This window comes from Podarcis melisellensis, assembly GCF_964234715.1.
Source record: "Podarcis melisellensis genome assembly, chromosome: 12".
In the NCBI taxonomy this organism is placed as follows: Eukaryota; Metazoa; Chordata; class Lepidosauria; order Squamata; family Lacertidae; genus Podarcis; species Podarcis melisellensis.
Genome location: NC_138544.1, coordinates 40,301,282 through 40,328,819, shown reverse-complemented (window position 1 = coordinate 40,328,819; position 27,538 = coordinate 40,301,282). Strand labels below are relative to the sequence as shown.

The 27,538-nt window shown below is 44.3% G+C and overlaps 3 protein-coding genes and 1 long non-coding RNA gene across 8 annotated transcripts in view; 2 read left to right on the top strand and 2 right to left on the bottom strand.

Annotated features, from left to right (window-relative positions):
• The first annotated feature begins 903 nt into the window (after nucleotides 1–903).
• LOC309381124 (patched domain-containing protein 3-like) lies at nucleotides 904–6,320 on the top strand. 3 transcript variants are annotated; one of them, XM_081931652.1, is made up of 4 exons: nucleotides 904–1,734; nucleotides 2,063–2,184; nucleotides 2,800–2,945; nucleotides 4,155–6,320. In XM_081931652.1, the coding sequence occupies exons 1-4, from the start codon at nucleotides 973–975 to the stop codon at nucleotides 5,681–5,683; spliced, it is 2,559 nt and encodes an 852-aa protein (XP_081787778.1). In that variant the 5' UTR covers nucleotides 904–972; the 3' UTR covers nucleotides 5,684–6,320. The 3 variants fall into 3 exon arrangements, 2 of the variants coding, with proteins under 2 accessions (XP_081787778.1, XP_081787779.1); XR_014173298.1 differs by lacking the exon at nucleotides 4,155–6,320 and having other exon boundaries at nucleotides 2,082–2,184; nucleotides 2,800–2,935; XM_081931653.1 differs by lacking the exon at nucleotides 2,063–2,184 and having other exon boundaries at nucleotides 4,155–4,303.
• A 1,726-nt stretch (nucleotides 6,321–8,046) lies between these two features.
• Nucleotides 8,047–27,538, bottom strand: part of LOC309353394 — a 75,137-nt gene continuing 55,645 nt past the window's right edge. Inside the window, exons 2-3 of the long non-coding RNA XR_014161792.1 lie at nucleotides 10,232–10,396; nucleotides 8,047–8,410 (exon numbers count right to left, since the gene is read on the bottom strand). This is a non-coding gene — a long non-coding RNA (uncharacterized lncRNA). The remainder of the gene's footprint in view (nucleotides 8,411–10,231; nucleotides 10,397–27,538) is intronic.
• On the top strand, nucleotides 11,209–19,103 carry LOC309381115 (patched domain-containing protein 3-like). 3 transcript variants are annotated; one of them, XR_014173291.1, is made up of 5 exons: nucleotides 11,222–12,750; nucleotides 15,097–15,218; nucleotides 16,353–16,498; nucleotides 16,725–18,599; nucleotides 18,874–19,103. XR_014173291.1 is itself a non-coding variant. In XM_081931619.1 (4 exons), exons 1-4 carry the CDS (start codon nucleotides 11,968–11,970, stop codon nucleotides 18,329–18,331), a joined length of 2,658 nt encoding a protein of 885 aa, XP_081787745.1. In that variant the 5' UTR covers nucleotides 11,222–11,967; the 3' UTR covers nucleotides 18,332–19,103. The 3 variants fall into 3 exon arrangements, 2 of the variants coding, with proteins under 2 accessions (XP_081787746.1, XP_081787745.1); XM_081931619.1 differs by having other exon boundaries at nucleotides 16,725–19,103; XM_081931620.1 differs by lacking the exons at nucleotides 15,097–15,218; nucleotides 18,874–19,103 and having other exon boundaries at nucleotides 11,209–12,750; nucleotides 16,725–16,881.
• Nucleotides 19,406–27,198, bottom strand: LOC309381049 (mycocerosic acid synthase-like; the record flags this gene model as incomplete). The annotated part of the gene is made up of 2 exons (XM_081931439.1): nucleotides 19,406–26,047; nucleotides 26,950–27,198. 2 exons carry the CDS (start codon nucleotides 27,196–27,198, stop codon nucleotides 20,504–20,506), a joined length of 5,793 nt encoding a protein of 1,930 aa, XP_081787565.1. The 3' UTR covers nucleotides 19,406–20,503.

The window sequence follows — 27,538 nt, the reverse complement described above, 5'->3', positions numbered from 1 at the left end:
GAGACGCAACCTGAAAAAACGTATCATGAAGCAAACGTAACATGAGGTATGACTGTAATGGGCCCTGCCTGCTAGCCTGCTCCCTAAAATATCACTGGTTTGCTCATTTCTATATATAGGGTGCCTACATTCTGCATGGACTGGTTGCATGGCAACATGTGCATATGGCTATAGATACCTATTAGGTCCATAAATTACCATATAGCATATATTCAACATGAGGGACGCGGGTGGCACTGTGGGTTAAACCACAGAGCCTGGGACTTGCCGATCAGAAGGTCGGCGGTTCGAATCCCCGCGACGGGGTGAGCTCCCATTCCTTGGGCCCTGCTTCTGCCAACCTAGAAGTTCAAAAGTGCAAGTACCGCTCTGGCAGAAAGGTACACGGCATTTCCGTGTGCTGCTCTGGTTTGCCAGAAGCGGCTTAGTCATGCTGGCCACATGACCCGGAAGCTGTACGCCGGCTCCCTCGGCCAATAAAGTGAGATGAGCGGCGCAACCCCAGAGTCGGTCACGACTGGATATAATGGTCAGGGGTCCCTTTACCTTTACTTTTGCGTAGAGAGATATAGTATTGCACTGTAAGGTTCCAGTTGTGTGCACCAGAGTGGGGAACTGGTAGAACACAGGCTGGATGTGGCAATTTGTTGTTGGCAAAGGACCGCTGGACATAGAAAGGGCCCCATTACCTTCTAGCTTAGGGCCTCATCAAACCCAAATCCGGCCCTGGCATTCCCAGATGGAACGCGAGCCCGAGGAAAGGCAGTCGAGGGCCAGCCCCGCTTCCCTCTGATACGACGCCCGCTGGGCCTTGGGCGTCCGAGCAGGAGGCCACGGCGGCGGGCGCGTGGAACGCAGCCACGTCAGGAGAAATAACGCCCGCCCGGCAACGGACGGCGACGCCCACCGCGCAGAGCAGGCGGCCCCGATGCCGCAAGCGGCTGTCTCGGCGGGGAAAGAAGCAGGCAGGCGATGGCGGCCCGGGGACTGCGCCGCTTGCACACGGACTGCGTGGAACGGCCCCTGTCGCGCGCGCTGCGGGACTTGGGCGGCTTGGTGGGCGCGCACCCGTGGCCCTTCCTGCTCGTGCCCTTGGCGCTGACGGGCGGGCTGGGCGCCGGCTTCAAGTACCTGCCCAGCAACGACCTCGGCGACCTCGAAGGCATGTACACGCCCATCGGAGGCCCCGCCAAGGCGGAGCGCCGTTTCGTCCTGGCGCACTTCCCGACGGACGACGCCGCGCGCTTCTCCCCGCAGAGGCTGAGCACCGAGGGCTCCTTCGCCTCCTTCATCGCCGTGGCCGACGGGGACTCGCTCCTCACCCGGGAGGCCTTCGCCGAGCTGCTGGCCCTGGACGCCGCTTTCCGGAGGATCGCCATCGGCGGCGTCTCCTTCGACAGCCTTTGCGCGCGCATTGGGAACGCCACGTGCAGCAGCCCCAACCCGCTGCTCAGCGCCGTGCAAGGCGACCCGGGCAGGATCGAGGCGCTGCTGCCTACCCTGACTTTCCCCATCGCCGAAGGCGGCGTTTTCCTCGGCCCCTTCCTGGGTGGGGAGAAGCTGCTTCCCGGAGTCGGCCCGGCGCGCCCCTTGCGCGCGGCCAAAGCGATGCGCCTCATCTATTTCTTGCAGAAAGACGTGTCTTCGAGGTGCGAGGCCAGCAAGATCTGGCTGAAGGCCTTTCTGAAGCTCATCCCCGGCGTGCTGGACTCCTTAAAGTTCAAATTCATCCGGGTAAGTGGCTTTCTTCGAGCCGCTCCTAAATTGACACTTGTAGGAGGGTCCTCGGAAATGAAACTCATCTTGGGAAAACTGGGCAAGTGAATTTTTTATTATTATTTTAGATCACCATGCAACACGCTTTAATTTGGAATTAAGTTGCCATGTTTTGGAGCTCATCAGTAATCACACTTAAAAAAAAATACTATGAAGGAACGAGCAATAATAATAACTATTCATTTTATGATTATTCTTAGCCCTTGAGAACATTAAGCTATAAATTAAGAGACAGATTATTTAACACTCTATGTTCTTCCTTCTTTCCCCACTCCTAACCTGACAGGTATTCTATATTTCCTCAGTATCAAAAAAAGAAGAACTGGAAAAACTTACTGGCAAAGTGATCCCATTGGCCACTATCGCGTATTTTTTAACAATAGTCTTTACAATTGTATCATGTGCAAGGTAACTGCTCACCCCATAATTCTTGGGAGAGGGAGGGAACCAGGGCCGTAGCTAGGGGTGGTGCAAAATAGGCTAGAAATGTGTCCATAAATATAAATATTGATTATTGCCTTATAAGAAATGGTTTTAAATAAAGGGTGAATTGAATGGGTGGAAGGGGGCATTGGAGAGAGGCGGAAAGAAGAGCTAATTTGTCCATGGCTAAGGGGTGAAATCTGGACGGCGCAAGATCACCTAGCTACGGCTCTGCAGGGAACATCCCTCTTTTTCAACATGGGCAAATCTTTAATACGCAGGAGGGAGCAAATTGGCACATGTACCATGTAATGCCATATTCCACTAGATGCTTTTAAATCTGTTTTCCATGCTTTTTGGGTGTCTAATGGTCAAGTTTCTACAGTGTAGACAGAGCGAAGCCCACACATAGACTGAAGAGACGGTGTTATCACTACCTAGAGTGGCTTTTGATCATTGGTGCACTAAACATGCTTAGTCTGCCTATTGGGTAATCCAGTAGTGATACCTCTACCAGTTTCCATTTCTCAAAGGGCGTAAATTGGCACATACACATTGAAACTCTGAATCTAGATATGTTCTTCTTTATCTGCTTTACAGGATGGATTGTGTACGGACAAAAATTTGGGTTTCATTTTTTGGGGTGATGTCAGCAGGATTATCTGTCGTCAGCAGCTTTGGATTACTGCTGTTTTGTGGAATGCCATTTGTTATCACGGCTGCAAATTCACCCTTTCTTATACTTGGTAAGTGGGCAAATGTATGCATTCCTCATGCTCTATCCAGTGGGCTTTTGATGAGAATATCTAAATATGAAAGAGAACTTTCACCCATCTATTATTTTCCTGAAATGTGCTAAGAATTCTAGTTTCTCTATGGCAGAGCTTTCCAAACTTTTCATACTTGTAACACACTTTTTAGACATGCGTCATTTCGTGACACAGTAATTCAGTTTGACTAGCAAACCGTAGGTTAAACTAACCCCTTTTCCAGTCCCTGGAGGAGCACTGGGAGCGTTTGCACGGCGCACTGCAGCCAACACACTAACATGTTGCGACACACAGTTTGGAAAGCTCTGTTCTATGGTGCTCTGTCATGGTTAATCTTCTTAGGCTACGGAACAGCTGCATATTCCTGCATTGCAGGGGCTTGAACTAGATGAACCTCAGGGTCCCTTCCAATTCTATGATCTGCACTATGATCAGCTATATCCACTTTCTTGGGAGTAAGCTGCATTGAATTTAGTGAGACTTACTTTTGAGTAGGTGGAGCTGTGGGTTAAACCACGGAGCCTAGGACTTGCCGATCAGAAGGTTGGCAGTTTGAATCCCCGCAACGGGGTGAGCTCCCGTTGTTCAGTCCCTGCTCCTACCAACCTAGCAGTTCAAAAGCCCGTCAGAGTGCAAGTAGACAAATAGGTACCACTCCAGCGGGAAGGTAAATGGCGTTTCCGTGCGCTGCTCTGGTTCGCCAGAAGCGGCCTAGTCATGCTGACCACATGACCCAGAAGCTGTACACCAGCTCCCTTGGCCAATAAAGCGAGATGAGCACCACAACCCCAGAGTCGGCCATGACTAGACCTAATGGTCAGGGGTCCCTTTACCTTTACTTTTGAGTAGAGAGGTATAGTATTGCACTGTAAGGTTCCAGTTGTGTGCACCAGCGTGGGGAACTGGTAGAACACAGGCTGGATGTCTCTGTCTAGCTCATGGCATCCTGTCCGTAACTACAGTGAAGTCTGGGGGAAAGCTTGCCATTGTCTCCAACGGAAGTCTTTTGTTATTAAGGCATCACAGGGCTCTCTGTTTTATATATAGAATTGCAATATTAATATAACTTACTAATCTGTAAATAAAAAATGACTAGGTGTGTTCCTCTTGTATATATCTATATATTCACATGTTTCTCCTGTGGCATGTTTGCAACTGGCATGATCAATAGTTCCTGTTCTTCAGGGGTTGGTGTTGATGACATGTTCATCCTGGTGTCCTGCTGGCAGAAGACTCAAGTGAAGAAGAGTGTCAAAGATCGGATGGCTGACACCTACGCAGATGCAGCTATCTCTGTTACCATCACAACACTTACCGACGTTTTAGCCTTCTACATTGGAATTGAAAGTTCCTTCATGTCCATTCGGTCATTTTGCTTGTATACAGGTACAGCCTTTGTGTTCTGCTACATCTACAACCTGACTTTCCTTGGGGCAATTATTGCTCTTAATGGCCGAAGAGAAGAAAGCAACAGGCATTGGCTAACGTTCCAAAAAGTAATGGATAAGCCTCAAGATTCGAAGAGCCCTATGTATAACAGGTGCTGTATAGGAGGGTTTATTGATGAGTCCACTGGAGCAGAGATTGAGCATCCCATGAATGGCTTCTTTAAAAATTACTATGGCCCCTTCCTGATGCACACCTGGACCAAGTTGTTTGTGACAGTCCTGTATCTGGCATACCTGGTAAGTAGTAGTTATGGGTGCGGCCAACTTAAAGAAGGAATAAATGTCCGAAATCTAGCTGTAGATCGTTCTTATGTCATTCCGTATTATGACCTGGAAGAAAAATATTTTTCTGAGTATGGCCCCAGGGTCATGGTTATCGTTAAGGAAAGCATACCGTATTGGAATTCATCTGTCCGTGCAGATCTTGAGAACTGCATGCAATCAATGGAAAATCTACCCTATGTGGACAAGGATCTTTCAGAGTCATGGTTGAGAACTTACGAAACTGTTGCAAAAGGCATTTCTTCAAATTTAAATGACCGAAGTTCATTTATTGGCAATTTATCAGCCCTGTTTAGAGTACATCCAGAATCTGAGTGGGATGTTAATGTTAGTGCTATGGAAATTCCAGTGTCACGATTTTTCGTACAGACCATCAATATTACCAATGTAGAGAAGAAGAAGGAACTTTTAAACCAGTTCAGACAGCTTGCAGAGGACTGTAAGTTATCACTGATGGTTTATCATCCAGCTTTTATATACTTTGATCAATACAATGTAATAATTAAGAACACCATTCATAGTGTTTTGAGCGCTGCTGGTGCCATGTTAATTACTTCCTTGCTGCTCATCCCCAATCCTCTTTGCTCCCTGTGGGTAACCTTTGCTATTACCTCTGTTATTGTTGGTGTGTCTGGTTTCATGGCCTTTTGGAATGTGAGCCTTGACTCCATATCCATGATCAGCCTTGTTATCTGCATAGGGTTTTCAGTAGACTTCTCAGCCCATATTTCCTATGCCTTCATTGCCAGTGAGGAACCCAGAGTGAACGACAAGGCAGTGGAATCTCTCTACCGCCTTGGTTACCCTGTCCTACAGGGTGCTGTTTCCACCGTTGCGGGTATCCTGGTGCTGTCCATGTCATCCACTTACATCTTTAGAACTTTTTTTAAGATAATGTTTCTGGTTATCGTGTTGGGACTCGTTCACGGTCTCGTTTTTATTCCTGTGTTTTTAACATTCTTTTTTGGGGATATTATTCCTTAAAATCAACTATTTGGGTTCATCTGCAGACTCCAAAAACACTACCTGCCTGTTTATGATGGCATGGTTCAGACACCATAGCAATGATGCGCCCCAGATAAGAGTAGAATGGGATAAAGATGGTTTGGGGGCCTGTAAGGAGCTTAACAACATGCTGTGACGGTTGCCTTTACAGCACTTTGCTTCTCCTCTTTTGTGTTGGTGTCCCAGCTGTGCCTTGGGTTCAGAGCCATGGCAGGCACCTAGATAAGGGGTGCAGTGTGGGGAGAAGTCTAGCTGGTTGCAGTGTGGGTCCCTGTATGAGGCAAATTAAGTCCAGGCCCAAATCTCATACGATCTGGGCTCTCATTGTATTTGTGTAAACCATTTTTAAATGGGAGAGATTGTATTCTGGAGTGCGCCCCAGTTCAGACTTCATCATCATCGGTAAAGGAAACAGAATCGTTGATGTGAGGTTTGTCAAAAGAGAAGATCTGAAATCGGTGCCGTGGATTCAATCCTTAAAAGCACTGAGGGGCAATTCTCATGTGAAACAGGGCTGACTGTCAACAGGACATAATGAAGTTGAAAGCTGAGGTGATCTCTCCAGACCTTCATCAAAAATTGTAATGTATACTATTAAAATAATTCAGTTTATTTATTTATTGTGTTTACTTTTCTGTGCTAACTTCAGGGAGGGCAAGGAGTTAGCTGTTTGAACACAAGTGTCACTAGATGGCACTGTGGAAAAAGACTAGACTGAACAGGAAAACAAAGTTCAGTTTTGTGCTTCATCTCAAGATGGAACAAGGCTTCTGAGTAACTTGACAGCTATATTGCAGTGTGTTGCCCTGTGCACCAGTTCAGCTACAACTTACACTATCTTTAGGATCAGTCTGTTAATCTGGCTGGTGACGTTGATGACAAATGTTTTTGGGGGGGTGGGGAATCAGCAGAGGTCAGCATTATAAATGCAAATTTTACAAATTTGTTACAGCCATTTGTTTTAAGATGCTGCTTCTGTTCAAATATATTGTATTTTTGTAATACTCAAACTGTTTTATTTTGCCACTGGAAAATCACAGTCCATTTCCCTCACTCCTTTTACAATAGTTTGGCATACGCAGTTGTAAATACCACCTAGAACAGGGGTAGGCAACATAAGGCTCGTGGGCCAGATGCGGCCCAATTGCCTTCTCAATCCGGCCACGGACGATTCAGGAATCAGTATGTTTTTAAATGAGTAGAATGTGTGCTTTTATTTAAAATGCACCTCTGGGTTATTTGTGGGGCATAGGAATTTGTTTTTGTTTTTGGTTGTTTTTTTCAAAATATAGTCCTGCCCACCACATGGTCTGAGAGACGGTGGACCAGCCCATAGCTGGAAAAGGTTGCTGACCCTTGACCTAGAATACAGTTGTGCTAGTCACGCAAGTAGCTTTTGAAATGGTTTTCAATTCATATTCTGTGGAACTATGAAGTTCATTGTAAGTTTGGTAGGGTTCCTTAACGAGAAGCTCATGCATCGCTGACAAACCTCCATTAAATCTTTTTTCTCTGCCTCCATTACATCAGCAACGAGCCATCCAGCAGAGCTGTTTCAAGTGGTCCAGGGTCTTTTATACTCTGGTCCATGTGACCACTCTGTACAATTTGCTCAATACTTTGTTGACAAAACCTCTCAGATTTCTTCAGATTCGGATACTGTAGTTGATACAGGTCCAGTGGATGGATTTAAATGAAAAAGCCGTAACTCACTTTATGTGGGGCGTCTTTGAAAAGTGCTCAGAAACTTCAACTGGCTTGAAAAGCTGCAGCCAGATCGTAGACCGGAGAGCACATGACTTCTTTGCACAATTCAAAGTACTGGTTATGACTTTTAAAGCCCTACACAGCTTTAGTCCAAGCTATCTGAAAGACCGTATTCCCTCATACAAACCTGCCTGGATGTTGACATCTTTGGGAGAGGCTCTTCTCTCAGTCCTGCCACCTTCCCGGGCACACTTGGTAGGGAGAGGGTCTTCTCGGTGACTGTTCCCAGACTTTGGAACACCTTCCCTAGAGATGTTAGACTGGCTCCCTCCTTGTTGTCCTTCTGCCAGGTGAAAGCTTTTGTTCCAAAAGGCTTTTGGGAACTGCCTGCTTTTAATGAGAGGGCTGGTGCCATGCTGTTTTTATTGTAATTATTTGTGTGGTTTTAATAGATTTTATATATGTGTGTAGTTTTACTTCTAACAATGTTTAATTGTTTTCTTTAGTGTTTCCTTTTTACATGTAAGCCACCTTGAGTCCCATCAGGAAAAAAGGTGGGGTATAAATAAATATATAATGCTGTAATTATAAGTAAAACCATTGAATGTACGTATGAAAAACATTGGTCATAGGAACATAGGGAGCTGCCTTTTACTGAGTCAGACAATTGAGTCAGACAATACTGTCTCAGTATTGTCTACCTTGATTGACAGCGGCTTCCCAAAATTTCAGACACTGTTTTCTCCCAGCTGGGGATTGAACCCGGGACGTTCTGCATGCAACATACACGTTCTGCCACTGAACCATAGCTGTCCCCCATAGCAACCATGTTGGACTTGCAGACGAATCTGTCCCAGTCCCAGCAAACATTGTTCCAAGTATTTGTACATGCTTGTGACGGTGAAGGGCTCCTGATCGCCAGAATCCATTGCACAGCAACGCTTATAAATCAGCCAGAACTGCACTGATGCCTATGATATTCTCCGAATCTTTCTTCCACTGTATGATACAAAGCGAAATACGAGTGAGAACATCTTTGTCTCCATAGCTCATATGAAGCAATATTTCATCCACTGACATTTCACACATTCTGGAGACCAAGGGCAGCCAACATAGTGCAGTCACAACGTTTGTTGGACTACAGTTCCCATCATCCCTTACCAGTGGCTATGCTGGCTGGGGGTGATGGGAATTGGAGGCTGATGGGAGTTGAAGTGCAGCACATGGAGGGCACTATGTTGGCTACCCCACTGCAGACTGTAGCCCTCATCAGAAAATTGCATGACTTTCATAGAGCTAATACGTGGAGCAGAGCAAAACCACACCCCTTATCATTGACTCCCACTCCAATGTCCATGCAAGGATTACAGTGGTACCTTGGTTGCCGAACAGCTTGGCTCTTGAACGCCGCAAACCCAGAAGTAAGTGTTCTGGCTTGTGAACATTTTTTGGAAGCCAAATGTCCATTTCAGCTGTCCGCATTGTTTCCGGGGCCAATCAGCCAATCAAAAGCTTTACCTTGGTTTGCGAACATTTTAGAAGTCAAATGGACTTCAAGAACGGGTTGAGTTCAAGAACCAAGGTTCCACTGTAATTACTTGTAGGCATTGCTCAAGGGTGGGAATCTAAAGTGAGCCTTGCTGTCCTCCACATGAACCCTATTGATACCATTTAATTTTGGTATAGGACTAGTTTCCCTTGCTTTTTACTTTTATACCTTTGAGGGCATTTTTTTCCCAAAACAACACCTACATTTCCTCATTGTGGTGTGCATGGTTATTTCCACCACATTGCTGTTTTATCTTTCCAGCCTACCCTCTGATGTAGGTTAGGCTGACAAACTGACTGGCCCAAGGTTACCCCATGAACTTCATGACCAGGAGATGTGAATGGGGGTTCCCAACTTTAGCCCAACAGTGACAGTTCTTAAAGAACTCACACGTGAAACTGCTGACCTAACAAAAAATATGTAACAAGTTCCTAAGATTGGCCTCCATTCCTAAGAACTTGAAAGTGACCAATGTAGCACACAATTTAAACAATGGATCCAGAGGGAATCCAGGAAATTGTAGGCCTGTTAGTTTAACGTTTGTTCTAGGTAAATTGTTGGGTGGAAAGCATTATTAAAGTTAATAAAAAATATGCAAACTCAAATCTTCCAAAGCAGGATCAACATAGTTTCTGCAAAAGTAAGTTATGTCTCATTAATCTTTCACAGTTCCTTGGGAGTGTCAATAAGCTTGTGCATGTGGCTTGCTTGAAGCTTGGATCATAGAGTTGGAAGGGATCAGTAGGATCATCTAGTCCAGAGGTGGCCAACTCCCAAGAGACTGCGATCTACTCAAAAAGTAAACAACTTTTTGTGATCTACCCCCTTTTTGGAGGGTTCAGGTCAAAGTTGTTCAGCTTTTTTTAGGGAGGAGGAAAGCCCTGTTTTCTTGCGGTTCAGGTCAAAGTTGGTGAGCTTTAGGGGGAGCCAGTCTCTACCACAGACGTCCAGTGATCTAACAGGAGATCACGATCTACCTGTTGGACATGCCTGATCTAGTCCAAACCCCTTGCAATGCAGGAATCTTTCATCCAATGTGGGGCTTGAACCTACAACCCACAACCTCATGCTCTACCAACTGAGCTATCCCTCAGGGTTATCTAGTAAGCACTGTACACTTGGGATATTTAAAAAGCCTTTGACAAAGTCCCTCACCCAAGGCTCCGGAGCAATTTTAGTAGTTGTGCATCAGTAGCTGGAAGCACAGAGAAGGAATAAATGGACAATTCTCACAATGGAGGGATTTACTCATTCCTAAATTTATATCTCACCTTTCTTCCTAGGAGCTCAGTGTGGCATACATGGCCCCCTCTTCTCCATTTTATCCTCACAAAAATGCTGTGAGATAAATAGGTTGAGATATTGTGGCTGGTCCAGAGAGTCATGTACTAAGAAAGGTCCCCCAAGAATCTGTATTGGAACCAGTGTTTTTTAACCTGTTCATAAATGATATACGGTTAAGAGTAAATAGATTTTACTGACCTGTGGATAGTACAGTAAGGAGGGAAAAAATACATGTCTGATATTTTGGAAAACGTGCATATACATAAATATATATATAAAGTGACTGCAAGCACAGGGAAACAAACACCTGCAGGCATGCCCACAATGGACCACAGGTTTCTGGAATTTTTTGGGGGGTGGGAAAGAACAGCAGCGCATCCACAGCTGTGGATGGAAAACATTGCGAAAGAGTGCAATTAAAAGTCAGAGCTGTGCAAGCCACATGCACATTAAAAATCTGGTATGTTCAGAGCCTATGTCACATCCTAAGTATATCTACTAGTATGTCATAGGAGCAGGAAATCTATTTATATTCTTGTGGTATCTGAAATCCGGCACAAGCATCATTCTGTACAATAAAAAAATCTAAAGCCTTTCACCGTGGCATTTAGAAGAACTTGCTTGGCAATCACATAATTATAATAATTTCTAGATTCATGAACTCTTGTGAATCTGCAATTTCTCACCAGTTTATTCCAAAACTGCTTCATTCAACTTCTGTGAAATCTTCTTAGTGCTAGCTTTAAAGAACAGTGCCTTTTTGCTCTTCTGGATCCTAGCTGGTCTTCAGCAAGCTTTTAAAATATATATATATATTTATACGTGGCACACCCATCGATATTATTTTTTATCACCAGGAGCTAAATACTATCAAAACAGCAGATGCGGCAGCAAGCAAGTTCCTTAACGATCAGGTCATGTGCATAAGAAGCAAAACTGAAAGTAAAATACATTTTTTTTATACTTGGGGTGTGTTCACATTCGTGCCTCAGAGTGCAATTACGGTAAGTTGTCCGTCCCCAAAGTGTGTTTTATGCCTCTTTCTTCCTTAGACTGTTCTCATCAGGACAGCTTCATTACTGTCAGATTTGTTTCTGTTTGAGGGTGTTGATGGCAGGAGAGAGATAAATTAGGAGTGGCTTAAGGACTCCAGTCAGCAGTATTTTATAATGGAGTACAAAATACATACGGTAACATGTCATGGGAACATGAATTAAAAACTGCACTGGAAATGCGGTGAGTGTACAGTAAACAGAAGTGGGGAGCCGCGGGTCGCCCACCCTTGCGGAAAAAAGACGGTCGAGAAGAAGGAAATTCCCAGTTAAACGGGCTACTGGTTAAAATATCACTTTCATTGCATCTTGGCTTAAAAAGGCACTGCGCCCTCTCGTTCTGGATTTTCTCGGGAGTTTCCCTCAGACATAGCGGTCACATTGCAGCCAAGAAACTGATGTCTTCACTGAACGGAGTTTCCCTCAGCATCGCCTCGCTCCCTCCCCCCAACCGACTTCTGAGGCGGTTAGCGGATGGGCGTTTCCCGAAGGGCGAACCTCCGCCCAGCGGCCATTTTTACCATCTTTTCCCGCTCAGTTCCCCCTTTTCGACATGTTTCAGAAACTCGTGCTAAGTGGGGCCGGGCTGCCCTACGCCTGGCTTACTAGGATAACGGTCTGAACTCTCTTAACTCTCTTCGCCGCTGGGAGGAGGAGAAAGAGAAAAGGCGATGGCGCCCCTCGACTGCCACACGGACTGCGTGGAGAGGCCCCTGTCGCGCGCGCTGCGGGCCCTGGGCGCCCAGGTGGGCGCGCACCCGTGGCCCTTCCTGCTCGTGCCTCTGGCGCTGACGGGCGGGCTGGGCGCCGGCTTCGCGTTCCTGAGCAGCCTGGAGGACAACGACATCGAGGGCCAGTTCACGCCGCTCGGGGGCCCCGCCAAGGGCGAGCGGCGCTTCGTGCAGGCGCACTTCCCCACCGACGACGCGCGGCGCTTCTCCGCCGAGAGGCTGAGCACCGAGGGCTCCTTCGCCTCCCTCCTGGCCGTGGCCCGCGGCGGAGGCTCGCTCCTCACCCGGGAGGCCTTCGCCGAGCTGCTGGCGCTGGACCAGGCGGTGCGGGGGCTCCGCAGCCCCGACGGCGCCGCGCTCCCCTTCGCCCAGCTCTGCGCGCGGAGCAGCCCCGGCCACAACTGCAGCAGCGCCAACCCGCTGCTCAGCCTGGTGCAAGGCGACCCGGCCGGGATACAGGCGCTGCTGCCCGACCTCACTTTCCCGCTCTACGTCCCTCCGCTCACTGCCAACCCCCTTTTCCTGCCCCCCTTTCTGGGAGGCCTCGACTTGGGCCCCGGGGATGGGCAGGCGCGCCCCGTCCGGGCGGCCAAAGCGCTGCGCCTCTTCTACTACTTGCAGGAGGATGAGGCTTCTCGCAGAAACGACAGCGCGCTCTGGCTCCGGACGTTTCTGGAGCGCATCCCGGGCGTGCTGAAATCCTTGAACCTCGCAACCATCCAGGTAAGCGTCTCCTGGCACGATGGAGCCTGAATGTGACCGATATGACTCTCTGTGTCTGCCTGATGCATGCTGCCATGCTTACTGGAGCGAACAGGATCTGAAGTGAAACCACTAGGGTCAGAGGTTCCCCATGCCTAACCCACCTGCATCAGCAAGTGGAGGCATTCAGTGGAGGCCAAGCATTTAATTTTAGTAAGTAAACAATGTGCTTCACCACAGGAATTAGAAAACAGCATCTTTGGCAATGCAAGAATGATTTCAAAATGATGCACATTATTACTATGCCTTGGACTGGGTGGTGCTGTGGGTAAAACCTCAGTGCCTAGGGCTTACCAATCACATGGTCAGCGGTTCGAATCCCCGCGGCGGGGTGAGCTCCCGTCTTCGGTCCCAGCTCCTGCCCACCTAGCAGTTCGAAAGCACCCCCAAGTGCAAGTAGATAAATAGGTACCGCTTTATAGCATGAAGGTAAACGGCGTTTCCATGTGCTGCGCTGGTGCTGGCTCGCCAGAGCAGCTTCGTCACGCTGGCCACATGACCCGGAAGTGTCTCCGGACAGCGCTGCCCCCCGGCTCTTAAGTGAGATGGGCACACAACCCTAGACCCTCACGGGCAGGGGTACCTTTACCTTTACCTGTGTCAATCTCTAGGTTTTAAAAATGCTTTATATCCTTTTATGCTGTTTCCTAAATTACTACTTGTGCACTGCTTGGACATGCTTGGATGTAAATCAGGGGCAGAACACCTTGAGCCCATGGGCCATATTTGGCCTGTCAAGCTTCACCATCTGGCCCATAAGGCCATTTTACCCAAACTATGCCCACATGCCCTACATCTGATGTCACATGTGATGTCAGGCACAGGGCAGGCAGAGATAGGGCTAGATCAGCTGCACATACCACTGATCCCAGCAGAAAGGACCACCCATCAGCTGATGCATTGGGACTTCAATTCTACTTGGGCACCATCTTCCCCTACTGCCATTGGTCCACTTTGACAGGACCACCCATCTGTCAATTTCCTCTACCCACCTGTCAAAGTTGGACCATAGGATGGGGAGAATCAGGATCTGACCTGATGGTGGTTGACTAGGGTCTTGAGAATAATGTTCGTTGCAGGACTTCCAACTGCGCTATAAATAAAGCTTTCAAAATATGTTTAAATAGGGGGAACAAGGGGAATGAATTTGGGCCCCACTGCAAAAAGCTTGGGGCCCTGAATTAACCTCTAGCAACACCTCCAGATTATGTCAGTGTGATGGGCTGATTTGTTCGAAATGCATATCATCCGACCCACAGCTCCTCACCCATAGGGACCCCTCCCCCTTCTTTGCGAAAGTGAAAACAAAAAAAGACTTGCTCACTTAGCCTTTGTAGAACAGAAAGCAGAACCTCGCTGTGTACTAAAACTGAGGGTTAGCTAACAAGCCCAAGCAAAATTTGTACTGTATCTGTTTTCTCAGCTGGGGTTGTTATTAGTGCAACTAGTTCTGCTTCTCTGTGCTACCCAGGCCTGAATAGTTACTCCCTTTCTTTTTGTCTCTCTCTCTCTCTTTTTTTTACCTTTATCTCCCTTAAAAAATATTTTTAAATTAAGTGGTTTGACTACTGGAGCCAGTAACACTGTTCAGTGTAAGGCTATTAATATGCCTCTTTGCATCCAGAAGGGAAGCAAAGAAACTGCTCCAGACAGGTAAGTTTTATTCCATTTGGGTTAGTCTGTTGCAGCTTTTCATTAATTAGCATGCGTTTTCCCTCTCACCCTATTAAACAGAACTCATTGCTTTGAACTTACGCCTTCTGCTGTAGCATCCAACCAGACATCAATGCCTGACATTTTATTGAAAGGCTATCTTTGTTTTAAAGTTAACTATCCTGCCTCCTTTGGACAATTTTTTTACTATAAATATCAGGTGGGTTATAATATGCACATTTAAACAATATATGGAAGATGTATCTTTCAGCAGAAATGGGATTTCTCCCTCACAATCCTCAACATTTGGTTAGTTTTACTGGCAGGCCTAACAGGAAGACTAACGGCTTCTGTTCCCTGCCCTGCCCACCCCCAGATAAAGGGGAAAATAAAGAGACAATTGTTCAGCTCCACGCTGCTTCCCACAGAATTCTTTTTTCCTCTTCCTGCTCCAATAAACTTTTAACAGAGAGGTGGGGAATACCAGGTTGAAAGTTAATTCAGGTCCCACTGATTTATTTCAGGTCCCACTTATATTCTGCTAATTGCACCCTATCTTTATACTCTTGTGAGCATTTAGATTTATATATTAAGAGAGAGAAAATATTTAACATGTGACCTTCTCTTCTCCCCCCCCCCCGCTCCCTATGGCAGGTGGCTTATTTTACTTCATTGTCCAGACAAGAAGAGTTTGAAAAAAATACTAAGGAAGTGGTCCCTTTGTTTTCCATCACGTATACCTTAACAATAACCTTCTCAATTATCTCATGCTCAAGGTAATTGCTGAGGAAAGGGAAATCCTTTTTATCTTTTCATTTTGTGAGAGTGTATGGGGGACTCCTTGGTCTTGAATGGGGCAACTGTGTCTGTGAAGGAGCAGGTGCACAGCCTGGGAGTCATTTTGGACTCACAGCTGTGCATGGAGGTGCAGGTCAATTCAGGACAGCTGTCTACCAGCTACATCTGGTACGCAGGCTGATACCCTACCTGCCTGCAGACTGTCTTGCCAAAGTGGTGCATGCTCTAGTTCTCTCCCGCTTGGACTACTGCAACGCATTCTACGTGGGGCTACCTTTGAAGGTGACCCAGAAACTCCCAACTAATCCAGAATGTGGCAGCTAGACCGGTGACCGGGAGTGGACACCACATAACACTGGTCTTGAAAGACCTACATTGGCCCCAGTACATTTCTGAGCACAATTCAAAGTGTTGGTGCTGATCTTTAAAGCCCTAAACGGCCTTGGTCCTGGATACCTGAAGGAGCGTCTCCACCCCCATTGCTCTGTCCGGACACTGAGATCCAGCGCCGAGGGCCTTCTGGCGGTATCCTCACTGTGAGAAGTGAAGTTACAGGGAACCAGGCAGAGGGCCTTCTCGGTAGTAGCACCCACCCTGTGGAGCGCCCTCCCATCACATGTCAAAGAAATAAACAACTATATGACATTTAGAAGCCATCTGAAATCAGCCCTGTTTAGGGAGGTTTTTAATGATTGATGTTTTAATGTATTTTTAACCTTCTGTTGGAAGCCGCCCAGAGTATTATTATTATTAGGTATTAGGAGGAGGTAGTAGTTCTACCAAGCTTCATCTGAATGTCGGCCATCTTTCCCACATTCCATCTTAAGAATGCAGACTCAATGGCCTTACCAACAGCCAACTTTGTTCTCCCCCCTCCTTGGTTTGTTTACTGTCTAGCTGATGAAGCATTCTGGGGAGCTTAAAAGCTTGCATCCTTTTTAAAGATATTTTGTGCAACTAGAGCTTCAAAACAAAGCTTCACACAGCTTCAGTGCATGCATAGCCGATCCATTTGGTGCTAACGGGTTTAGCTTGGTTCAGTGGGAGGGAGGATTAGTACATGTACCATGATACTCTGAATCAAATTAGAATCTTCTTAATCTGTTTTCCAGGCTGGACTGTGTACGGACAAAAGTGTGGGTTGCAGCTTTTGGAGTGTTGTCAGCAGGCTTATCTGTCGTCAGCAGCTTTGGATTGCTGCTCTTTTGTGGGGTGCCGTTTGTTGTCACAGTTGCAAATTCGCCATTTCTTATCCTTGGTAAGTGAGCAAATGTACATATTCCTCCTGACTTCTCCATTGGGCTTTTCATTAATACATTTAAGTATGATGATGGGTGAAAATTCTCTTACATATCTACAGGTTTGCGACGTTAAGGAGCCTTTTTTTTTCGGGAGCCAAGCCATTTGAGTTTCAAGATATCACTGTATTTCTCTTCTCGCATGACATATAGGAACTAATATGTTATATATTTGCCATTCTTCAGGGGTTGGTGTTGATGACATGTTCATCCTGGTGTCTTGCTGGCAGAAGACTAAAGTGAAAGACAGTGTCAGAGATCGAATGGCTGACACCTACAGAGAAGCAGCTGTGTCCATTACCATCACGACCCTCACAGACGTTTTAGCCTTCTACATTGGAATTGCAACATCATTCCAGTCTGTTCAGGCATTTTGCATCTACACAGGAACAGCCTTTGTGTTCTGCTACTTATATAGCCTGACATTTCTTGGGGCCATTCTTGCTTTAAATGGGAGACGAGAAGAAAGCAACAGACACTGGCTCACATTCATGAAAGTGAACAATGAGCCTCAGGATTCTCAGGGCTGCACATATAACATGTGCTGTGTAGGAGGGTCTTTTGATAAGTCCACTGGAGCAGAGACTGAACACCCCATGAATGGATTCTTTAGAAAGTATTACGGTCCCTTCCTTATGCACAGCTGGACCAAGGTGCTTGTGGTAGTCCTTTATCTCATGTACTTGGGTAGTAGTATTTTTGGCTGCACTCAAGTCCAAGAAGGTATAGATCTTCGAAATCTAGCTAGTGACAATTCTTATGTCATCCAGTATTATGAATGGGAAAAGGAATATTTTTCAGAATATGGCCCAAGGGTTATGGTGGTTGTTACTGAAAGCAAAGCTTATTGGGATTCATCTGTCCGTGCAGATGTTGAAAACTGTATGAATGCACTAGAAAGCTCATCCTACATCAACAAGAATTTATCAGTGTCCTGGTTGAGAACTTACCAAGATGTCGCTAAACGTATGTCTTTCAATATAGATGACCGTAGGCTTTTCATTGACAATTTAGCCACCCTTTTTGGGATTAATCCAGACTTCAAGTGGGATGTTTATGTTAGTGGTACAGAAATAATAGCGACACGTTTTTTCATACAGACAGTCAATGTTACTACTGCAGTGGATGAGAGGAGTCTTTTAAATGAGCTGAGAGGCCTTGCTAAGGACTGCAAGGTACCATTAATGGTTTATCATCCAGCTTTTATTTACTTTGATCAATATCTTGTGATCGTTCAGAACACAGTTCAAAATGTTGTGATTGCTGCTGGAGCCATGCTACTCATTTCCTTACTACTCATTCCCAATCCTCTTTGTTCTTTGTGGGTAACCTTTGCTATTGCCTCTGTTATTGTCGGTGTAGCTGGTTTCATGTCCTTCTGGAATGTGAATCTTGATTCCATATCCATGATCAACCTTGTAATTTGCATAGGGTTTTCAGTAGACTTCTCAGCCCATATTTCCTATGCTTTTGTTGCCAGTGAGAAACACAAAGTGAATGACAAGGCTGTGGATGCTTTGTACCACCTTGGCTACCCTGTTACGCAGGGAGCTATTTCCACTATCTTGGGAGTTATTGTACTCTCCATGGCATCCTCTTACATCTTCAGAACCTTTTTTAAGATCATGTTTCTGGTGATCTTGTTTGGGGCTGTTCACGGTCTCATTTTTATTCCTGTGTTCTTAACTTTCTTCGGCTTTTGTAGTAAAATGCCAAATAGACAGCTTCCAGCCAGTGCCCAGAGCTCCAATGCTGGAGGAGTTCCTTTGTCAGATACAAATACTGTATTATGAGACCGCCTAATGTAAACATGACAATATTACAATGAGAGCAGTTCGATAATGGAACTAATTACCTAGAGGGCAGGAGTGGGCTCTTCCTGGTGAGCATTTAAGGTCCCCATCCCTACTTTGCAGGCTGCCATCTGATTGGATTTTACTTTGATTCTGACTTGATTTTAGGATGTAGGGTGTATTTTAATTGATTGCTTGATTTTATGGTAATATGTCATATATTTGATGTTAGCCACTCTGAGCCTGGTTTTGGCTGGGGGGGGGCAGGGTATAAATAAAATTTATTATTATTGTTCCTCAGTGTTCTCTCTCCCACCACTTGCGGGCCAACTTTGGAAAGTGAGCAGGACCACTGACATCACGATTACATCAGGTGGCCCTTTTGCCCACATGGGTCTTGCAGAGCACTTTTCATAGGGCTTCGTAAGACCCAATGATTAGCTGATTGTCAGGTGTTGCAAAGCCCTGCACACAGCAGTTTGCTTAGGATATTTCAGGCGCCAACATTCCACTGATTGACAGTGCCTCAAAACCCCTTTCAGTTGAGCCACGTTTCAAACCTGCCTGGAAATACCACCCATTGAAGTGGGTACCCCTCCTTATCCCAGATCTGTAGGGGCCTACTAAGGTAGAATCTCTTACGTTCTCTGTGATGCTCTGATATTAGCACCCAAAATGTACAATATAGCAAGTTTTGCTTGTATCATATTTTCTTTTCTTTTTTTATTTCTTTTTTAATGTATTTTTTTTAAGATTTCTTGGTTTACAAAAATATGTGGGATGCCTCTTTTTTTTGAGTTACCTTTTCTACAGGTCAGTTTCATTTGTTGAGACATTAGTGTTACATTAGGAAGAAAAGGGGGGAAGAGGTGGAGGGGGCCATGGTGGGTGGGGTGGGGAGGTTTCTATTTTACTTAATGTATGTGTGGGGTTTTGTGTCAGCATCGTTTGTGCAGGTTCTATTCACTTGTGTTCCTTTGGTGGTGAGAGAAGTTGGGGGTTTGCCTAGGGTGTGGTTACTTGTTTTGGCTATGGTCAACTTTGTTTTCATGTGTGAGTTGGGAGGGTGTTTTTGAATGTTGCGGCTGGGGTGGAGGAGGGAGAGTTTGGTTGTGTTCTCCAAGCATATTGTGTCTACCTTCTGTCTCATCATCTAAAAATCTGATTCTAACCTTTGTAGCATCTTTGAAAATGGTCCTTGCCCCATTTTGTTGCCGTTATGGTGTCTTCTTGGCCTCTTCTGAATTCCTGTCTTGTGTACACACACAATTTTTCTGTGGTTTGAATTTGAATTCAGTCAATTGACATGATGTGGAGGCTTGATTTTCAATGACAGCTGGTTAAAACAGTTCCTGCTGGACCTCCCTCTCTTATCTTACAAGTAAGGAAAGTACATACAGTAGCTCCATAATTCCGAATACAGAATTCCCCCACAATACATGTGCCCTGAAGTTATTTTTGATTTCCACACATCAACAAGCATTGCTGTTCCTGTTCCTAGGCCAGTACAAATATTAGAACCACACAAGAGTTTATTAATACAAATTAGGATATGTTTTGCATAAAGACCCCATTATAAATCTTCATTCAAATTAATTATCTGTACTAAAGTTACAATCAATACATTTCCCATATAATTCATATTCCACCTAGCAAATAACAGTAACAAAAAATAAAGATCAATTGTGCTTAAGTAATTGAATGCTAGAAATTGAAGGCTGCAATCATAGGCATGCCTCCAGAGCAACACTCTACATGCCTACTTAGAAATAAACACCATTTTTTTTCAACTGAGCTTCATGCCAGGTAGGTCTGTGTTGGCCTGCGGTGTTACATACAGATACGTCTGTTTTGCACAATCAGAAATTCGTAGCTAAACAGAAATTCTGTATTGTGCACCGAACTGAAAAGACATTGGACTTGCTCCATTTGTCATATGCATTTATATCTTCTACCACAAGCCACCTACTGTGCCTACGTCTTACCCCTCAGACTGTGGTGATAGGCATGGCCAGAACGTGTCCTGTATAGAGAGAGGTTTCCATTTTGGGGACTAGTAGTACCGTGGCGATCAAGGGGTCTTGAGGTTTTGAACTGCAAAAAAAAAAAAAAAACCCTGAACACTAAGCCATTACTGATAATTAATTTAGTATAATTCCTGGAAATGCATTTCTACAACCAGCTTCCAACATCAGTACCTTCAGCTCCATGAGAATCGGTTGTGTCAGAATTTTCTTTCAAGTATAAGATTAAAGTTGACACAGTGGACTGAGGATCAAGTAGTTTCGTGAGAGGTATTTCCACTCTCCTTTCCGTAAAGATACGATTTTGTAGAGTAAAGGCTAATGTAGAGTCTACACCCAATGATGAAAGTGGCGTATGCATTGAAAGATCAACAGGGATTGTTTTAGCCAGGCTTTTCAAAAGTGCGATTGCATAATCTACAGGCTCATTTAGAGAGTAGTTTTTGAATCCAGCTTCACCAGCAAGCTCAGGATTACTACCTGTCTCTTCAGAAACAAGTTCATAAAAACGACTCTTCAACGACAAATTTTGAGATAAAACATGATCAGCTAAAGTTTGAAAATTCAATTTTAACACAGCTTGCTGAGGTTGATCCAGAATTAAGCTTCTTTTTAGATATTCATGAATCTCGTTCACTTGCAGATCCTCTATTCCTTTCGTTTGTAACCTATAATTTTGATAGTGTTGTTGATCCTGCAAGGCTCCGAGATTTAATGCACCCCAGTTAATGGACTGCGCTGGAAGGCCACTGTTTCTCCTGTAATGACAGAAGAGATCCAGGAAGGAATTGGCAGCTGCGTAGTTGGACTGTGTTGCGTTTCCAAGAAACGATGAAATAGAAGAATAACATACAAAGTGGTCAAGCTCCCTGTCTTGCGTGGCACGATGAAGATTGATTACCCCTGCTACCTTTGGATTTAAAACTTCCTCAAAGTTAGACATGTTGAGGGTTTCAAGAAGCCCATCATGTAAAGCCATAGCACTGTGGAATACACCTTTAACAGGAGAGTTTGGGAAAAATTTACTGATCGACTTGATAGCTTTCTCAACCTCTGAACTGCAAACAACGTTAGACTGCAAGCTGACTATTCTGCTCCCTTCACAGTGATCCTGGATAGCATTTATTTCTTTTTGCTCCTCAGTGCTTGGATTCCTCTGTGAAAGTAGCACAATGCACCTGCCTCCATTCTGAGCTACAAATTTTACAGTTTCTAAGCCAAGCCTAGTGAATTCATCTGTGACTATATAAACTGCATTCTGCTTAAACATTCTCCTGTCTGTTTCAGTCTCAGGTATATCTGATATCTTGCTGTCTTCCTCATCACTTTTTAGTACTGCAACTGGGAAATGCTTGCAGTTGAAATAGGATGCAACATCAGGCCTCAGATGCTTTCCTGCTTGCTGAAAAATGAAATATGCGATATCTTTTAATTGTTTCATATTCATTGACTTCAGCCAACAATACATCTCCTTCTGAGATCGTATCAGATATGCTTTCTGGAAAATGCGGATAAGACTGACAGTGTGAATATGGATATTTTCATGATCACTCCCAGCCAGATACCTCAAACATTCTGGTTGTTCATTGCCATAAACCAGTACAACATCTCGGAGATGGAAAAGACAGCTTAGGCCCTCTTTAAATAGTCCATTTAGTGGAGGTAGAAAAATAAGGGCATTGCACTGATTAACACGTTGCCATAGACCAGTTGTATGGTTTGTAACTATTATTTTCCAACCTAATTCCTGAGCTGAAAAAGTAAGCACTTTGCACAAAACTGACTCAGGCTCAGTGCAAACAATACCTAATATTTCATTATGTTTTGGCACTGGCAGCGTTTGATGAAAAATCTCCCTTGCTACCCAGAAGAACGAAGTGCATGGTATATTTCTGAAACATGGAAATTTTTGAGTACTGAAACAAACTGTTTCTGGAATATATATTCTTGAGGCTGCAGAAACCGGATAACATGAAGCAATATGATCTCCCACTTTTACCTTTTTCACCTCACTACCTGTTGCTGTTACAGTGCCAGTAAAGTCTAGAGCTAATAGCTTGTGTTTATCTATAGTATCTGAATTCCAATACAACGTTTTCCCAAACTTGCAGCTGGACATGCTAACAGGGAAATAGTCTTCTGAGTGGATGCTTATTTTTTCAAGTTGAACTTCAACACTGTGGTTGCCAAGTTGAGTACGTGAGTTGGCAACTTTAACTGACAGATCATTCATACAGTATGGATCTCCTGTATACAAGATGCAGAAGTCTGAGTTCTGAAGTGGGTGGGAAGGTGTATTGAAGGCTGTGGGTTCAATCTGTGTGCGCCTAATTTCAGAACTATAAATTCGTCCCTCGTCAATCCAGACTTCTGGATAATCCTGTGCTTTATATTTTACTAAAACGTCAGCTAAGGCCGAGATATCTATTGCATTTGTAGAGCTGATGTCAATAATCTGAAACGTTATTTCCGGGACTTCAACCATACATGTTCGAGCCATGCCGTACAAACCAAAGCCAGTGTTTATATGGTCTACTTTCCTTTCTGATGTCCTGTAAGTGATTACTGTAATGGAGCAATGGGACTTCTTCTCCTTTAATGCAGTAACAACTTGGCGAAATGCCTCACAGCATCTTACTGAATGTTTCACCACTTTCTCTGGCAAATTTTCATTCAGTTTTTGGATGCCCCACATAAACAGAGCATCATCATATCCCTGCAGTTCCATATTAATCTTACTTTGTGCATAGGTATCTGTTCTCTTAGCTGCCAACAATTTCTCCCATTCCTGATACGCAACAAATCTAGACTCGCTATGTAAGTAATTCTTGAGCTGCTGCGATATTCCAAATTTGTCAGCAAGCACCACAACTCGAGGTGCTTTGGGCAGATTATGCATTGCTTGATCAGAAGTTATTTCCTTCCACTGATTTTCAAACAACAATTCATTTTCTTTCCTGGGAATTTCCTGCACCAAATTAATTCGAACACATCTCAGTTCTACCAGAACGGAGCCTTGTTTATCTGTGACGCATCCACAAAACTCTAAGAAATTGTCAGTGGACTTGGTTGTTTTTAAATATATAATCATTTCCTCTTCCAATGAGCGAGCAACTGCAAGACTACTTATACCAGAAGGTAAAACTACTTTGTTATTGGAAGTAACTGCAGCCAGAATACCTACCATTTGTAGAAAACAATCTAAAAGGACTGGATGGATATAATACTCATACATTTCTTCTACTGTTTTTCTCTTCACTGTAACAGTTGTCACAGCCTCTTTCAAGTCTTTACAATAAAATACATTACTTAGCTGCCTGAAAGTAGCATCATAGTTGGATCCAGACTGAGCCAATGTTTCATAAACCTCATCTTCGCTAACAACAGATCTACACCTCTGAAAAATGTCTTTTAAGGAAATATTCTTTTCTTCAATTGATGTTTCAGGGTTCTTTCTGACTTGTCCCGAAGCATAAACTGTATTAGCTGAACCTGATTGTATTCTGAACTTTGACACTGTTGGTTGTGGCTCAACCTTTATCTTCAAAGCATGGAGATTTTCATTTAAAACACATGGTGCAGGGAAAAATATATTCATTTGACAATAACCTAAGGGTACTTTTGGCCTTGAGCTCGTCATCACAGCTGCCAGAGCAAGTTCCACCAAAACAGCTACAGGAATTAATGCAGCACAATAGTTCTTGTGCTCATATAAATGTGGTTTCAGAGCCTCAGAGATAGAACAAATGAATTCTGAGTTATCCTTATTTGTACTGCAAATTAAAGAATGGCTTGAGCTTACACCTCTGCTGTTTGCTTTCTGATGCAGCATGAGTTTCTGATGATCAAAGTGATACCTGGGATAAGCTGATGGTACACTTTGATAACCTTCATAAAAATGCTGCCAATTCACATTCAATCCCAATTCAAAAAGATCTTTCACTAGATTAAGAAGAGTCACATATTCCCTATCCGTTTGCAAAGAATGAAAAACTCTGGTTTGCGTCCCTAATGTTTCAACGATGTATCTCTGCAAAGCTCTTTGAGGACCTATTTCCACAAATGCAATGTTGTCCTTGCCTCTTACTGATGTTATTATGGCCTCTGCAAAAGAAACAGGATCCCGACCCTGTCTGGCCCAGTAGGTGCCTGTAACAAAATCTGCATCTGAAACGGCCTTCCCTGTTGCTGTCGAAATTAGCTCAATCTCTGGCTTCCCTTTCTTTAATTCTGATAGATTGTCTGAGAGTTCTGTTAGTACTGGTTCTATCATGTGGCTGTGATATGCAGCTGGCCCATCTAAAGTATGAAGAAATAAGTTTCTTTTACTGAAGTGCTCAGCTAAATCTTTCTGAATGGCGTGAATAGACACTTCATCTCCTGATAATGTGCAAGACAAAGGACTGTTAAACGCTGCAACACAGACTTTCCCGGAATATGCTCCAAGGGCTGCTGACACCTCTGCAATGGGAATGTTGTCAACCACCAGCATTCTGCCTCCAGTGACTTTAGACTGTAGCCTGCTCCTATGGTAGATGACTTTGACAGCATCTTCCAGGGAAATCAAGCCAGCACAATGGGCAGCAGCTACTTCGCCAACTGAATAGCCAACAGCACCAATTGGCTTAATGCCCCAGTGTTGCAGGAGTGTAACCAAGGCCACCTGCAGTGTAAAGAGTAAGGGCTGGGCAACCTCAGGCCTGGGCAAATCATTGTGCTCACTTTCTGTTAAATTCAAAATTCCAGTGGGTGAAAGCTGTTGAAATAATTGCTTGATTTCAATACATTTGTCTCTGAAGACGGGCTCAGATTTCAACAGGATTCTACATATCCCTTTGAAATTCAAAGCATTACCGGAGAACACAAAGATCAATTCTGCAGGCTTTTTCCGTGAAACAGTTTCCATTTCAGTTGAATTAAGCTGTTGCTGTAAGTGCTGGAGAGAAGATGCCACAAACGCTTTTCTGTATTTGTGGTTTATATGGCTTCTTCTACAAGCAGATGTGTAGGCCAGATTTGGGAGTGTCGCTGAGTCACTGGTATTAAGGTACCTAGCTGTGTCTTCTAAGACCCGTTTGAGAGAACTTCTTAAAGCTGCCGAAATGACAAATAATTCGACGGGCCTTTTGGCTGGAAGCGTAACCTGGGCCTGTTTAAATTGTTTGACAACCACATGGGCATTGGTGCCCCCAAATCCAAAACAGTTGATCCCAGCAACTCTGCCATATTCACCAGGCTCCTCCCACTTCTCCACTGTTGTTGGGATGGAGAGATTCAGTTTCCCTGTATTTATGCTGCTGGTGCTCTCTGAAAAGTGCAAGGATGGGACTATCTTCCCATGGTGCATCATTAGAAGAACTTTGATTAAGCCTGCTGCCCCAGCAGCTGACTCTGTGTGCCCAATGTTCCCTTTAACGGAGCCAATCTTGAGAGGGGGCAAATCTGGAGGCCTTTTTCTGCCAATGACATTGCCTAAGCTCTCTGCTTCAGTGGCATCTTCAGTAGGTATTCCTAGACCGTTTGTTTCAATGTACTGAACAGCTGAAGGATCAATATATGTTGGATAAATGTTGAGTAACAACTTCTCTTGTGCTGCTTGAGATGATCGCATGCCTGGAGCAACAGAACTTCCATTATGGTTGATGGCCGTGATGCTGATGATGCCCCATATTTTGTTGAATTCTTCCTGTGCCTATTTATGGACAAAGGAATACACAATGTTATCAAACATTAAGTAGCTATTGCAGCATGATTATATTTAGATTTGTTTTAACAGCTCTATCCTGAATTCACTTTTTTTCTGCACCATAGTATTACTCTTAAGCATTACTTACAGTACAAGAGCAGCAAGTTATTCCAGCCATTTATTTCGAGGGATATTGGGGAAATTTGTAATTATTATGTGGCAGTTAGGCATTTTTTAGTGGCTAACTATTTCTTGTTGGACTGTTTTCTGGTTAATAGTTTGGAATACTTCATTAGGGAGTAAATTAAGGGGTCAGTCTGGTGTAATCAGAATGTCAGACTACTACTGGGAAGATCAAGTTTCAAATCCGCTTTCAGTCATTAATCTAATCGTGTGGCTTTAGATCAATGACCATCTTTCAGTCATTGGATAACAGGATAGAGCACAATGTATGTATGACACCTTGAGTTCCTTTGAAGAAAGACAGGATATAAATATAATAAATAAGTAGTATCTGTTTAGAAGAGAGTCTCATGATACAGTAATTGGGAATCTCTCCAATAACTTCTAAATTAGATATCAATCAAAATTCGGAGGTTAAAACCTCTAGTTCAGGGGATCATGCCAAGAAAGAGCAGCCAAAGGTAGATGGCCATTTTGAAGGCTTAGTGACATAGGCAGAGAATCTTTCTGGAACTGTTTCTGGAGATTTGAGATAGAGTAGCATCAGTGCTACCTTGAAGGAATGCCTGTTTGCCTCCACTTAGGTTCTGCTTGGGCATATTTTTTAAAAAAGCAAATATTACAAAGACAGCAAGTCTCTGGTGTTCTCCTTTCTAAAGCACACTAGACCCAATGAACATCCCTGGGACATTTGGGAAATTGAGAGTTCAATATAAACACCCTACCTTTACCAGTGGCTTTAATAAAAGAACGCCACATCCTTCTCCTCTTCCATAGCCACCTGCATCTTTAGAGAAGGGTTTACTAATTCCGTCAGGTGATAAAAGGTTTGCTTTACTCAGAGATACAAACTTCCAAGGCTTTATGATGCAATTTACTCCTCCGCAGATAGCAGATTCGCAGTCTCCTATATCAAAGGTACAGAAAAACAGAACGAGCCTGAAATCATGAAAGGGGGAAAACGGATATTTCATTCACATAGCCACGAGGTGTTGATACCATCTGTGTCATCATGGTGATTTCTCTTGCAAAATCCTTTGTTGGGCATATCTTTGTCTCTTATCTCCAAGTTTTAAACTAGCCTCTCCTGGGTCAGGCAGGGCATAAGCAGTGGAACGTTGGTTGTCGAACGTAATCTGTTCTGGAAGACCATTTGACTTCCAAAACGTTCAACAACTGAGGCGCAATTGCTGGTCGGCAAAATCCACTGAAAAAATGGAGAAATGCACCTCAGAAGCCATTCGACTTCCAAGGCGCGTTCAAAAATGGAAGCATTCACTTCCGGGTTGTCAGCGTTTGAAAGCCGCAACCTTC

Excerpts from the sequence above, each read along its gene's own strand:
- LOC309381124 (XM_081931652.1), top strand. The coding sequence starts at position 973 with ATGGCGGCCCGGGGACTGCGCCGCTTGCACACGGACTGCGTGGAACGG. Across the intron at positions 2,185-2,799 it reads ACAATTGTATCATGTGCAAG|GATGGATTGTGTACGGACAA; the intron begins GTAACTGCTCAC and ends TCTGCTTTACAG. Across the intron at positions 2,946-4,154 it reads TTCACCCTTTCTTATACTTG|GGGTTGGTGTTGATGACATG; the intron begins GTAAGTGGGCAA and ends CCTGTTCTTCAG.
- LOC309381115 (XM_081931619.1), top strand. The coding sequence starts at position 11,968 with ATGGCGCCCCTCGACTGCCACACGGACTGCGTGGAGAGGCCCCTGTCG. Across the intron at positions 12,751-15,096 it reads TGAACCTCGCAACCATCCAG|GTGGCTTATTTTACTTCATT; the intron begins GTAAGCGTCTCC and ends TCCCTATGGCAG. Across the intron at positions 15,219-16,352 it reads TCAATTATCTCATGCTCAAG|GCTGGACTGTGTACGGACAA; the intron begins GTAATTGCTGAG and ends TCTGTTTTCCAG.